Source organism: Suricata suricatta, chromosome X, assembly GCF_006229205.1.
Source record: "Suricata suricatta isolate VVHF042 chromosome X, meerkat_22Aug2017_6uvM2_HiC, whole genome shotgun sequence".
Taxonomy (NCBI): domain Eukaryota; kingdom Metazoa; phylum Chordata; class Mammalia; order Carnivora; family Herpestidae; genus Suricata; species Suricata suricatta.
In genome coordinates, this window is record NC_043717.1 from 39,645,723 (window position 1) to 39,660,966 (window position 15,244).

Genomic DNA, 15,244 nt, shown 5'->3' on the forward strand with positions numbered 1-15,244 from the left:
GGTGCAGGTCATGGCACTACTAAACCAACTGCAATAGTACCATCAAAGATCATTGATCTGAGATCACCATAACAAATCAAATAATAATGAAAGAGTTTGAAATAATTGCAAGAATTACCAAAATGTGACACAGAGACATAAAAGGAGCAAATGTTGTTAGAAAAAATGGTGCTGATAGACGTGCACCAAGGCAAGATTTGTAACAGACCATCCATTTGTAAAAAGGCAATGTCGGCAAAATGCGGTAAAGTGAAGCACAGTAAAACAAGTTATGCCTGCATTATGAAAAGAATGCATGTTATTTTCATGATCAGACCCTAGCATACTACCTTAGTTTTTTTCTTTTATTTTTTAATATTTAATGTTTATTTATTTTTGAGACAGACAGACAGAGACAGAGGTGAGCAAGGGGAGGGGCAGAGAGAGGGAGACACAGAATCCGAAGCAGGCTTCAGGCTCCGAGCCATCAGCACAGAACCCAGTGCAGGGCTCAAACTCACAAACTGTGAGATCATGACCTGAGCCGAAGTCGGACGCTTAACTGACTGAACCACCCAGGTGCCTCTAGATTTTTTTTGTTATAATCACCTGCCTGACATATTGTATAGTATTCTCTCCTTTTTTTTTTTTTTACAGAGCCATTCGTTCTTTCCTTAGTCACCATGCATTTTCCTTTTTCCATACTTTTCCTTTGTCTTTTCTAGAAAATACTTTCCCCCATTTGGCTCCATCACACTTACTTTTCCCCCCCAAGATCCTATTTAAAGTGTACCAACTCTAAGCACCCAAGCACCTTACTTTCTCTGTGGGGCCCATAGTGTACCTCACATATATTTCTAACATGCATTTTTTGTGTTTTGTGGTTTTTTTGAAAAGGAGTTCTATTTGAAAGACATTAAATTATGTATAGTTTGATGACTTCTGACATACATATACATATGTATATATAAAACCATAACTCCAACTGAAATACAGAATGTGTCCATCACCCTTAAAAGTTCCCTTTTGGCGTGCCTGGATGACTTAGTCAGTTGAGCGTCCGATTTCAGCTCAGGTCATGATCTTGTGGTTAGTGAGTCCGAGCCCCGCATCTGGCCTTGTGCTGACACCTTGGAGCTCGGAGCCTGCTTTTGATTCTGTGTCTCCCCCTCTCTCTGCCATTCCCCACGTATGTTCTGTCTCTCTGTCTCTCAATAATAAATAAACATTTAAAAAATAAAGTTAGAAGGAGTCATCTTTTTTTAAAAAAAGTTCCCTTTTGACTCGTCAATTTTCTACCCTTGAGGCAACCATTTTTAAGATTTTTAATCCCTGCTTGTTCTTGATTGTCACATAAAAAGACTCATTTGGTCTCTGTTTGGCTTCTATTTCTAAAATAAAATATATTTGGGGCAGCTGGGTAGCTCAGTTGCTTAAGCATCCGACTTCAGCTCAGGTTATGATCTCATAGTTGATGAGTTTGAGCCTCGGGTCTGGCTCTGTGCTGATGGCTCAGAGCCTGGAGGCTGCTTCCAAGTCCGTCTCTCCCTCTCTCTCTGCCTCTCCCCTGCTTGTACCCTGTCTGTCTCTCTCTGTCTCAAAAATAAATAATTAAAATTTTTAATAAAATATTTTTAAATTTTTATTTAAATTCAAGTTAGTTAACATACAGTGTAGTCTTGGTTTTAGGAGTAGACCCCAGTGATTCATCTCTTGCATATGACACTCATTGCTCATCCCGATAAGTGCCCTCCTTAATGCCTGTCACCCATAAAATATTTTTGAGAGTCATTCAGGTTGTATTTATCACCAGCTATTTACTTTTTATTGCTGAGTACTCCATTGTATGAATGTCCTGTATTTTGTTTATGCAGTCTCCTGCTGATGAACATTTTGAATGTCTTCTAGTATTTGGTTATCATGAGTAACACCTACTATAAACATTCTTGTAAAATTTTTCTGAGGGTATATGTTTGCAATTTATTTTAGTAACTACAGAGGAATGGAAACACTAGATTATACAGTGGGTGTAAGTTTAACTTTATTAGAAACTGCCACACAGTGTTCCAAAGTGATGATTCAGTTTACATTCTTACCAGCAATTTTTTAGTTTATTATAAATTTTAGCTTTTCTAGTGAGTAGACAGTGCTATTTCAGTGTAATTTAAGTTGCATTTTCCTCATATTCTTTGAGTAAACACCTACTAGTGCAATTACTGGATCATATAATAATTCTATTTTTAATTCTTTGAGGAGCCTCCGTACTGTCTTCAACAGTTATGCACCTTTACGTTTACTGCAGCATTATTTACAATAGCCAAATTATGGAAGCAACCAGAGTGTCTGTCCATAGATGAATGGGTAAGGAAAATGTGCCATACATATACATATATATATACGTATATATATATATATATATGTATATATATATATATATATATAGAAAGAATAGAATATCACTCACTATAAAAAACAATCTTACCATTTGCAACAACATGGATGGATCTAGAGAGTATAATGATAAGTGAAACAAGCAAGTCAGAGAAAGACAAATACCATATAATTTTATTCATATGTGGAATTTAAGAAACAAAACAAAAGAAAAATAAAAAGACAAACCAAAAATTAGACTCTTAATTATAGAGAACAGACGGTTATCAGAGGAGAGGTGGGTTGGGAAGATGTGTGAAATAGGTGGAGATTAACAGTACACTTATCTTGAAAAGCGCTGGGTGATGTATGGAATTGTTGAATCACTGTATTGTACATCTGAAACTAATGAAATACTGTATGTTAATCGGACTGGAATTAAAATAATTTTTTTACAAAATAAATAAGTTACATTTTCCTCATAACTAATGATGTTGAGCACCTTTACGTATGCTTCATTGGCCATGTATATCTTTTTTGGTGTCTGTTGAAGTACTTGCCCATTTAAAAAAGTTGGGTCACATCTCTTTTTAATTACTTTGTAGAAGTTCTTTCTACATTCTTACTGTGGGTGTTTTGTATATGTACATGTATTGCAAATATTTTCTCCCAGTCCATGTCTTGACTTTTCATTTTCTTTTTTTTCATGAGTATTCAAATGTTTTATTTATTAATTTATTTTAATAGTTTATTGTCAAATTGGTTTCCACATAACACCCAGTGCTCTTCCCCACAAGTGCCCTCCTCCATTACCACCACCTCCCTTCTCCCTTTTAATAGTTTATTGCCAAGTTGGTTTCATGAGCAGAAATGTTCATTTTTGTAAGGTCCCACTCATCAAAACTTTCTGTTATATTTGTTGCTTCATGTACTATGTCAAGAAATCCTTGCTTGACCCAGTGTTGCAAAGATACTGTTATGTTTTCTTCTAGAGCATTTTTAGTTTTGGAGGGTTTTTTTTCTCCTCTTTTAAATTAAAATGTAACTAACATGAAATGTCATATTGGTGTCAGGTGTGTGACATCTTGATTCAATTTTATATTAGTCGGTGCTCAGAACAATAAATGTCGTCACCATACATTATTACACTATCATTGACTATATTTCCCTTGCTGTACTTCTCATGACTTACCTATTTTATAACTGTAAGTTTGTACCTTTTAATCCTTTTTATCTATGTCACCCATCCTTCCTCCCACCTCCCCTCTGGCAACCACCAATTTGTTCTCTGTATTTAAGAGTCTGCTTTCTCTCTTCTTTTTGTTTTTAATGTTTGTTTGTTTATTTATTTATTTATTTATTTATTTAATAGTTTATTGTCAAATTGGTTTCCATATGACACCCAGTGCTCTTCCCCACAAGTGCCCTCCTCCATCACCACCGCCTTCCCCCCTGCCCCTCTCCCTTCAACCCTCTGTTGGTTTTCAGTATTCAGTAGTCTCTCATGTTTTGCGTCCCTCTCTCTCCCCAACTCTCTTTTCCCCTCCCCCTCCATAGTCCTCCGTTAGGTTTCTCCTGTTAGACCTATGAGTGCAAACATATGGTATCTGTCCTTCTCTGCCTGACTTATTTCACTTAGCATGACATCCTCGAGTCCCAGTAATGTTTATTTATTTTTGAGAGAGACAGAGACAGTGTCAGCAGGGGAGGGGTGGAGAGAAAGAGATACAGAGAATCCGAAGCAGGCTCCAGGCTCCAAGCTATCAGCACAAGAGCCCAATGTGGGGCTCAAACTCACAGACCTAATCGACTGATCCACCCAGGCACCCCAAGAGTCTGATTTTCATTTGTTTGTTCATTTGTTTTATTTTTTAGATTCCACATATAAGTGAAATCATATGGTATTTGTCTTCTCTGTCTGACTTATTTCACTTAGCATAATACCCTCTAGGTCCATCCATGTTATCACAAATGGCAAGATCTCATTCTTTCTTATGGCTGAGAAATATTTCATCATACACACACACACACACAAACATATACATATATAATTCATCATATGTGTGTGTGTATATTATATATATATATATATATATATATATATATTTATCCATTTTCTGTATCCATTCATCTATCGATGGACACTTGGGATGCCTCCATAATTTGGCTATTGTAAATGTCGTACTGCAGTAAACACAGGGGTGCATATATCTTTTGAATTAGTATTTTCATTTTCTTTGAGTAAGTACCCAATGGTGGAATTGCTGGATCATATGGTATTTTATTTTTAATATTTTGAAGAACCTCCACACTGTTTTCCACAGTGGCTATACCAACTAACTTACATTCCCACCAACAGTGCACAAAGTTTCCTGTTTCTCCACATCCTCACCAGCACTTATTATTTCCTTTTGATTCTAGTCATTCTTACAGGTATAAAGTGATATCTCACTGTGGTTTTGAGTTGCATTTGCCTGCTGAGTGGGGTAGAGTATCTTTTCATGTGTCTGTTGGCCATCTGTATGACTTTTTTTGAAAAATGTCTATTCAGGTCTTCTGCCCATTGTTTAATCAGATTATCTGGGATTTTTTTTGGTGCTGAATTGTATAAGTTCTTTATGTATTTTGGATACTAACCCCTTATTGGATATATCATTTGCAAATATCATCTCTCAATTCACTAGGTTGCCTTTTTGTTTTGTTGATGGTTTTCTTTGCTGTGCAAAAGCTTTTTATTTTGTCCTAATAGTTTATGTTTGCTTTTGTTTCCCTTGCCTGAGGAGACATAGCTACAAAAATGTTGCTAAAGACTGATGTCAAAGAGATTACTGCCTATGTTTTCTTCTAGGAGTTTTATGGTTTCAGGTCTCACATTTAGATCTCTAATCCGTTTGAGTTTATTTTTGTGTACGATGTAAGAAGGTGGTCCAGTTTCATCCTTTTGCATGTAGCTGTCCAGTTTTCCCAATGCCATTTATTGAAGAGGTTATCCTTTCCCCATTGTATGTATTTTTTCTCTTGTGTTATAAATTAATTGACTAAATATAAGTGGGTTTATTTCTGGCCTCTCTCTTTTTTCTATTGACCTAAGTGTCACTTTTTCTTCTGATACCATAATGTTTTGATTTCTAGAGCTTTGTAAAATAGTTTGAACTCTGGGTTATGATGCCTCCAGCTTTGTTCTTTCTCAATTGCTTTGGCTATTCAGAGTTTTTTTTTTTTGGTTCCATACGTATTTTAGGTTTGTTCTATTACTGTGAAAAGCGCCATTGGAATTTTGACAGGGATTGCAGTGAATCTGTAGGTTGCTTTTGGTAATATGGACATTTTAACAATATTAATTCTTCCAACCCATGAACACAGACTATCTTTCTATTTACATATCTCATTTAGTTTCTTTCATCAGTGTGTTTTAATTTTCAATGTATAGGCCTTTCACAACCTTGGTTAAATTTATTCCTAGGTGTTTTTCTTGATACAGTTATAAATTTAAAGGATTGTTTTCTTAATTCTTTTCTGGCAATTTATCATTAGTGTACAGAAACACAATAGGTTTTCACATATTGATTTTGTGTCTTTGTGACTTTATTGAATTAACTTTTTAGTTCTAACAGGTTTTGGTTTTGGTGGAGTCTTTAGGGTTTTCTGTACATAATGTGATGTCCTCTGCAAATAGTGACAGTTTTCCTTCTTCCTTTTCAATTTGGATGCCTTTTATTTCTTTTTCTTGTTGATTTGCTCTCTCTAAGACTTGCAATACTCTGTTGAATAAAAGTGGCAAGAATGGACATTTTTTGTCTTGTTTCTGATCCTGGAAAAGCTTCTAGCTTCCCACTGTTGATTATGATGTTAGCTGTGGGCTTGTCATATATGGTTTTTATTGTGTTATAATACCTACTCTCTATACCTGCTTTCTTTAGAGTTTTTATCATAAATGGATGTTGAACTGGGGCACCTGGGTGGCTCAGTCGGTTAAGTGTCCAACATAGGCTCAGGTCATGATCTTGTGGTTCATGAGTTTGAGCCCCACATTGGGCTCTGTGCTGACAGCTCAGAGCCTGGAGCCTGCTTTGGATTCTGTGTTTCTGTCTCTCTCTGCCCCTCCGCGACTCATGCTCAGTTTCTCTTTCTCAAAAATAAATGGACATTAACAATTTTTAAATGTATGACTAAATATTGTACACAATGAATAGCAAAAATTTACCATATTTGTATTCTACACAACATTATATATAACTAGGTATTTAATAGTTGTACCTTATAGCATATTCTGGCAAAAAATCATTAAAAATAATTCTTTGGGGGGCACCTGGGTGGCTCAGTCGGTTAAGTGTCCTGCTTCAGCTCAGATCATGATCTCACGGTTCATGGGTTCAAGCCCCATGTCGGGCTCTGTGCTGACAGCTAGCTCAGAGCTTGGAGCCTGTCTTCACATTCTGTGTCTCCCTCTCTCTCTGACCCTCCCCTGCTTGAGCTGTCTCTCTCTGTCTCTCAAAAATAAATAAAAAACATAAAAAAATAATAATTCTTTGGGGGTGCCTTGGTGGCTCAGTTGGTTAAGCATCTGACTCTTGATTTTGGATCAGTTCATGATCTCACACCTTGTGAATTTGAGCCCCACACAGGGCTCTGCGCCAACAGCACAGAGCCTGCTTGGGATTCTCTGTCTCCTTCTGTCTCTCTGCCCCTCCCCTACTAATAATCCTACCTCTGTCTCAAAAATAAATAAAACATTTAAAATAAAATAAAATAATATAATTTCTTACTAACCTTTTCCCTATCACCCACTGCTGGCCACGTCACCCTGAGCAGGATTGTGTTGTTACAGGGCTCCGTGTCATTCGAGGATGTGACTGTGGACTTCAGCAGGGAGGAGTGGCAGCAATTGGACTCTACACAGAGACGCCTGTACCAGGATGTGATGCTGGAAAACTACAGCCACCTGCTCTCCTTGGGTAAGCAGAGCCATTCTAAGAATCTACAAGGAGCATGTTATGGATAAAATTGTATCTTTTCCATAAAATATGTTGAAGTTCTAACGTCTAGTACCTCAAAATATGACCTTTTTGGAATTAGGGTCTTTATAGAAGTAATCAAGCTTAAATGAGGTCATTAGGGTGGGTCCTAATCTGGTACAACTGATGTCCTTAAAATGAGGGAAATCTAGACACAGAGACACATGCACACAGAGGAAAGACCGTGTGAAGACATATAAAGAAAAGAAGATGGCCGTGTCACTGGAGTGATGCATTTGTAAGCCACGAAATGCCCAAGGCCACCAAGATATCAGTGAGCAACATGGAGCAGTTCTTTCCTGTTTTGAAGGTTCTATTTCAAAAAGAGCATGGCCCTATTGCTACCTTGATTTTGGACTTCTGGCTTCCAGAACTGTGAGACAGGAAATTTCTGTTATTTTGAGCTGTCCAGCTTGTGGTACTTTATTATAGCAGCCCTAGGAAAGTAATGTGAATTTTTGTACTTGGGAGGTGGGGTGCCGCTGTAACAAATACGGGAAAAAGCTTGGAAGTGGCTTTGGAATTGGGCAGTGGGTAGAGGCTGGAAAGGTTTTAGGTACTTCACAGAAAAAGCCTAGATTGCCCCGAAGAGATTGCTGATAGAAATAGGAACGTTAAAGGGGCTTTTGGCGAGGTCTCAGAGTGAGGAGCATGCTCCTGGAAACCAAAGGAAAGGAGGCCCTTGTTATAAGGTGGCAGAGAACTTGACTGAATTATGTTCTGTTGGGTGGAAAGTAGAAAATATAAATGACAAACTTGGAGTTTTAGCTGAGGAAATTTTGTTTAATGTTTATTTATTTTGAGAGTGAGAGAGCATGTGTTAGTGGGGGAGAGAGAGAGAAGAAGAGAGAGAATCCCAAGCAGGCTCCACACAGTCAGCGCAGAGCCTGACGCAGGGCTCAAACCCATGAACTGTGAGACCATAACATGAGCCAAAATCAAAAATCAGACACTTAACCAACTGAACCACCCAGGCCCCCTAGCTGAGTAAATTTCTAAGGAAAGTGTTAAAAGGTATGGCGTATGCTTTCCTTGCTGCATATAGTAAAATGTAGAAGGAAAGAAGGACATTTGAAAGAAATTGTTAGTAAAAAAAGAAGCAGAACTTGAAGATTTGGAAAATGCTCAGCCTGTTCGTATCGCAGAAAATGAGAGAGACTCTGGAAAGAACACAAAAGGTGTGGACAACCAGTTGCTAAAGAGACGAGATGTATGCCTTGTAGATCCAATCAACCATGTCATAGAAATACTGCCGGCATAGACTGAAGCGGACGGAGACAGGAAAAAATGAGAGAAGGCCCAAGCCTCTCTGGGACTGTACAGATAGGGGACACAGGCAGGTAAAACCATTTGGCTGTGCACATGCGTTATCCTTCAAGAAGAGGGATGAATGACTCCAGGGAGGAGTCAGAAGCCAACAGGGCTGCTGCCACTGCCACAGGCCCAGAGGGCACAGGCTGGAGAAATGGGATGTGACAGACCATCACCTCTTCAGTTCCAGAGGGCAAGCCACCTACTTGGTTCCAGGCCTGAAGGGGCCAAGCTCCAGCCAGGGTCAAGGGTGTGGAGTTGCCACATCTGATCTAAGGTCACACCTCATGACAACTTTCTGTTCTCTTAAATTGTTTCTTCAAAGTTCTTTGCGACTCTCCCTTACTATACTTGCCAACTATCGAGTTTGTGCCGTTACTTAGCCTTAGAGGGAGTTTGTCACCCACCTTCGGCTGCATGCTCAAGCAACACGCTCCAGGAAGACCCAGGCTCGGTGCTCCAGGGGTTACTCCTGACCTCGCACCATCTATAAGCTGGGGCTTCATCAGAAGGACTTGGGCCTCCTGTGAGTGGGGCGTGGGTCTCACCTGCTTGCCACATTTCTTATGTCCCACCACTGGGCGAGGATTTAGCACTGGTCTCTTCCATGTTCACTGCCCATTACTGAAGGAGTCCTTGGTTGTTTTTAAAATTTTTTTTTAAATGTTTGTTTATTTTTGTGAAAGAGAATAAGAGAGAGAAGCACAGAATCCACAGCAGGCTCCAGGCTCTGAGCTGCAGCACAGAGCCCGATTCGGGGATCAAACCCACGAACTGCGAGATCATGACCTGAGCTGCAGTCGGCTGCTGAACCGACTGAGCCACCCAGGCGGCCTGAAGGAGTCCTTGTTAAATGTCCTTACTTCACTCACTAATATGCTTAAATTCAGTGAAGCGAGTAAGTGGAGATCCAGTAGGAAGCTTTTCAAAAGCTGTTTCTTGACAGGAGAGCAGTTATCCTAGAGGATGGCAGGGCTTTGCACAAAGGCCTAAGGTTTGCTCGGCGGTTCTCCTGTGAGGGCCTGCCACAGGCTTCATCCCGGTCCACCACAGACACTTCAGACACCACTGCACCTGCCAGATCACGTGGCCCAGTGGCAGAGCAGCGTGTATGGCAGTCTGGATCTGTAAAGAGCCTTCTTTCATTCTGGGCTCTGCTCAAAACTAGCAGTTTCTTGGATCACATGGTAAATGGGCCAGAATAGCACACCCAGATGAGGACTATATTGCCTCTGAAGTCTGTTGAGGACCCGCAGGCATTATCCTTCTAGGAAGAGCCAGATGCAAAAACTTATTATTCACTTGGACATTTCTAGAGGCCCAATGGCATGGAAATTTCTCTGAGATAGATGGCCCCTAAATTTTTATAAGATTTATTTCCTACTCTCTGACATACAGATAGCTTACCAGTAAGTCAAAAGTCATTACTGCTTCTCGTTCATAAGGTCCAGTCAGCATAATGTCATCAGTGCAATGGACCAATGTGGTATTTTGTGGAAGGGAAAGTCCGTCAAGGTCCCTGCAGACCAGGAGTGCCTGGTGACTCAGGCAGTTAAGCATCAGACTCTTGGTTTCAGCTCAGGTCATGATCTCATGGTTCAGGAGTTTGAGCCCCTCATCAGGCTCCATGCTGGCAGTGCAGAGCCTGTTTGGGATTCTCTCTCTCTCCCCATCTGTCTCTGCTCCCCTCCCCCTATTCCCGCCACTCCCTTGTTCTCTCTCTCAAAATAAACACATAAACTTTAAAGAAAAGATCCCTTCAGACTAAATTATGACATAGGACTGAAAGGCTGTTATACTTCTGAGGTAGGACAGTAAATGTATATATATAGTAAATGTGTGTGTGTGTGTGTGTGTGTGTGTATATATATATAGTTGGTCTTAACAACTGAAAGCAAACTGTTTCTAGTAGTCTTTACTAAGAGGTATTGCAACAAAATAAAACAAAACAAAAACCCCACCCACACATTTGCCAGATCAATAGCGACATAGCAGGTACCAAGGGATGTGTTCACTTGTTTCAGCAGTGAACCCCCATCTGGTCCAGCAGCTGCTATTGGAGTTGCCACCTGGTTAAGCTTATGATGAGCCACTGTCATTCTCTAAGATCTATTTGTCCTCCGCACAGGCCAAATAGGCGAGTTGAATAGAGATGTGGTGGAACAACAACCTTCGGGTTTTTGATGGCAGCCCTAATCTCTGCAATTCTTACAGGAAGGCAGTATTTCTTTGGTTTACTATTTTCCTAGTAGAGGCAGTTCTAGTAGCTTCCACTTGGCCTTTCTCACTGTAGTAGTTCTCACTGCACAGGTCAGGGAACCAATATGGGCATTCTGCCAGTTGCTGAGTATCTGTATTCTAATTTTGTGTTCCTGAACCGGGGAGATAAGCACAGGATGGGTTTGGGGGCCTGCCAGGCCTTCTATGAGATGGAGCTAGGCTGAAACTCAGTTGATCATTCTCATAAGCCCCTATGCTGTCTGGTGGGCCACAATGACATCCTGGGTCTCCTGGAATTAGTGTTCGTTTAGAACTGGTCTCCAGTGACCTCTGAAAAGCCTCACTATGTCCTTTCCCTTAATGCACAGTCACCCTGACAAGGGGGCTGTAAATCCCTTTAGAGAAGGCTGGGATAAAGAGGAGTAGTATAAATTTTGACAGTGTAATGGGGGGGGTCTTCCTCAAGGGACCTGGTCTCCCCTTCATTCAAAGGTTTCTGGGTCTGTAAACTGGCTCAAGTCTGAAAATGGATTGAGGAGCTGAGACTCTCTGTTTTTATGTTTCAAGTTAGACCTCTGTTCACTGGACCTAGAACTTTTACCTTTATACACATCAAGTAAGAATTTAATAGATTGCTGGGGTGCCTGGGTGGCTCAGTCGATTTAGCATCCAACTTGGCTCAGGTCAGGATTTCACAGTTCGCAAGTTCAAGCGCCACGTCAGGCTCTGTGCTGACAGCTCAGAACCTGGAGCCTGCTTTAGATTATCTCTCTTTCCTCTCCTCTCCTCTCCTCTCCTCTTCTCTCCTCTCCTCTCCTCTCCTCTCTTTCTCTCTCTCTCTCTCTCTCTCTCTCTCTCTCTCTCTCTCTCTCTCTCTCTCTCAAAGATAAATAAACCTTTAAAAACTTAAAAAAAAAAGAATTTAATAGATTGTTCATCTATTTTCTAGGGACATCATGATCAACTAGCCAACACCATGGGTCTCTCTGCAAGTCAAACTATTCTGATCACTGCTCTGACCCTCTGTCCACTATAGCAACTGTGTCTACCTTGCATTTAGCAATCAGTGCCCCCATGTGGCCCTTCCACCCCAGGATCCAATTACGCCCATTGCATTTGGGTTTCCCAATGCAGTGACAGCGCTTCTACTATAATTGTGTGTCCTTCAGAGAAGAAGCAATCACAGTGCTTTTCAAGGATTCTGCCCCCACCCACCTCAAATTTGTGTGTCACAGCCCTGGTCACAGGCATGTCCTCTGGATCCTCCCAGTGAGGGACAGCATGTCTTACATGATAAAGCCACTGTAACTCCCCAATCTCCCCAAGCCTTTGAATGCATTTCTGTATGGTATAGAGAGTTCTTCCAAAGCAGTGCTCCATTTCAGCTCCATTTAGTTCAGGCCATTTTGATCCATGTTTCAGCCAACCAAGCAAAATGTATAAGCCCTTTCTAACCCAAATGGCAACATTACGTTCAGAATCTGTTTAGTATGCACATACCAGTAAATTTAGCCTGATCCAACTTTATGTTCTTTCCATTATCCCACACTCCTTTAAAGTTTATTTATTTATTTTGAGAGAGAGAATGTGGCAAAAGGGCAGGGAGAGAGGGAAGGAGAGAGAATCCCAAGCACTCTCCACACTGTCAGCACAGAACCCAACACAGGGCTTGATCCCACAAACTTTGAGATTAGGACCTCAGCCAAAATCAAGGGTCGGATGCTCAACTGACTCAGCCACCCAGGCACTCCCATTATCCCACACTTTTCATATCCATTTTCACCCAGATTTCCCAGATTTCCTTCTGTATACATGGACAAATAATGCACTTATTTTGCACCCCCTCATGAATTTACACTGTACCTCACTCTTTGGGCCATGATGAGACTTGAGTCTAGTGAGAGGTCTAGAAGCAAATAAGGGTAGGTCCTGGGAGAACTCAGCAGTACCTTGCAAGGCAAGTACCTCAGAGGAGGCCATTGCAGGGGCCTCAGGCAAAGTAGGGTTAGTCTTCTCAGAGAAGGGTAGAAGGGCTACTTCTACTGGCAAAGAAGACTCGTCAGAATGTAGAAATTCAGCGTCCTCATATGTGTCCATTCTGATTTTTAGAATCCCGTTCCTTCTCAGTCAGTTCCCTCACCTGAATGGCAGACACCCTGTGAAGTTTGGAATTAAATTTGTGTTGAACTGTAGCCGCTCAGAGGATGAAACTCTGGGTTTGGTTTTCAGCAGTATCAACTCTGCAGCTATAGGAGGAAGGGGTTCCTTTCAGGGCAGCCATAGAGATTTTCAGGTCATTTATGCAGTGCCTGAGCTGGGAAATCAAATCCCTGAGTTCATCCTTCGGTCCCCCCACCCTCTTTGACCAGTGCAATTAAGAGCGACCAGGCAACCTTACACTTGCAAGTCTGACAGAAATGTCTAGGGTATCAAATATAATGTCCCACAGAACCATGCCTCTCATCAGCATTTGATTAGGTGTATCCAGTGGTGATACTTTGCGTATCTCTTTTGCCACATCACGCCATGGACTACCAGTGCCCACTTTACCACTGGAAATAGAGTCACTAGTGCCTTCGAATCTAATCAGAATAGGGAACCGATTCTAGAAACCCCATAGCCAGTTCAGAAAACACACTCTTACTATTCTTTTTCTCTACAGTCACTCTCAAAATCTGTATTATGGCTCTCCAGAGAAATGGAACCAATAAGATACAGTTATATACACATACAGAGTGCACCCACACCCACACACTATCCATAGTACATGTGCATAGAGGGAGACAGAGAGAATGAATACGTATACATATAGAATCTGGGAAAGAGGTTTATTTTAAGTAACTGGCTCACCTGATTGCAGGGACGGACAAGTCTGAAATTTATAGGGCAGGCCTGCAGACTGCAAACTGAGGCAAGTTGTGTTCCAGTCTTGAGGTAGAATGCCTTCTTTCAGTAACCATTCCTTGTTCCCTCTGCCCTCAGCAAACACCTCAGTGGGTTCTGGTTCTTCATCTATTGAGGTGACCGAAGCTTCATTCCGGAAGGATCTGCCTGAATTGGATCATTGTAGTTTCCACTGACTTTAATCACAGGACCACAGTAGTACTAAGAGATCCGCCTCTAAGGGAATTCCTGTATTCCAGACACACTTCTTCCTCATTTCCATTGTGGGGCTGCAGATCCAATTCAGGATCAGTCACCCCAGCCAGCACAGTAATTCCCTTCTTTGCCTTTTGATTCACAGATGTGAGGAGCCCAAAACGTCCAGGTGGCAGATAAGTCTCCCAGTTCAGTGGGATCATTAATGTGACTCCCAGTGGAAGCATTCCTCCCTTTGGAACAGCAGAGCTTAAGCTCACAGGAACAGGAAGCAAATATTTTGCTAATGGACCAGGAGAGGTAATAGTGAGTGGTGCCACTCCTGGCCCGGGGCCAATAGAGTGGGGCCACCACCCTTGTAGGCTTGGAGGATGGAACACTGAGCCAATAAGAATTACTCTCAAGCCTCAAAATCTAGTGGAATTTGCCTTGCTAGGCTTTGGACTTTGTTGGGACCTGTGATCCCTTTTTTCGTTCCAGCTTCTCCCCTTTGGAATGGGAATGTCTATCCTATGCATGTCCTATCACTGTATTTTGGAAGCAGGTTAACTTGTCTGCTTTCACAGGTTTGCATGGAGAGAGACTGTCCCAAGATACCGTACACTCCTCTCTCATCCATAACCAATCTGGGTGATTTTAGATGATAAGGTTTGAGACTTTGAGCTGATATTTAGATAGATTTTGAATTTAAGACTTGATGCTGGAATGAGTAAGACTTTGGGGGATATTGGGATGGGGTTAATATATTTTGCATGTGGGAAGGACATGAATTGAAGGGGTCAGAGGGCAGATTTTTATGGGTTGAATGGTGTGTCCCCTGAAAAAAAGATATGCAGAAGTCTGTGACCTTATTTGGAAATAGCATCTTTATAGAGGTGATTAAGTTAAAATTTTTTAAATGTTTATTTATTTTTAGAGACAGGAAGCATGAAAGGGGAAGGACAGAGAGATGGGCAGAGAGAATCCTAAGCAGGCTCTGTGCTGACAGATCTCATGACTGTGAAATCATGACCTGAGCTGAAATCAAGAGTCAGTTGCTTAACCAACTGAGCCACCCAAGTGCCCCTGAAGAAATCAAGTTAAAATGAGTTCACTGGGGGTTGGCCCTAATCTAATATGGCTGGTTTCCTGGGGTGCCTGGGTGGCTCAGTCAGTTACACATTGACTTCAGCCCAGGTCATGATCTCAAGGTTTGTGGGTTTGAGCCCCATGTCAGTATCTGTGCTGACAGCTCGAAGCCTGGAGCCTGC

The 15,244-nt window shown here is 41.3% G+C and overlaps 1 protein-coding gene across 3 annotated transcripts in view; it reads left to right on the plus strand.

Moving 5' to 3' along the window:
• The window catches only part of ZNF81 (zinc finger protein 81), an 88,409-nt gene that overhangs the window by 54,275 nt on the left and 18,890 nt on the right, over nt 1-15,244 (plus strand). For all 3 annotated transcript variants that reach the window (XM_029930528.1, XM_029930529.1, XM_029930530.1), the window contains one exon: nt 7,178-7,304. In XM_029930528.1, coding sequence (XP_029786388.1) covers nt 7,178-7,304 — 127 coding nt within the window. The remainder of the gene's footprint in view (nt 1-7,177; nt 7,305-15,244) is intronic.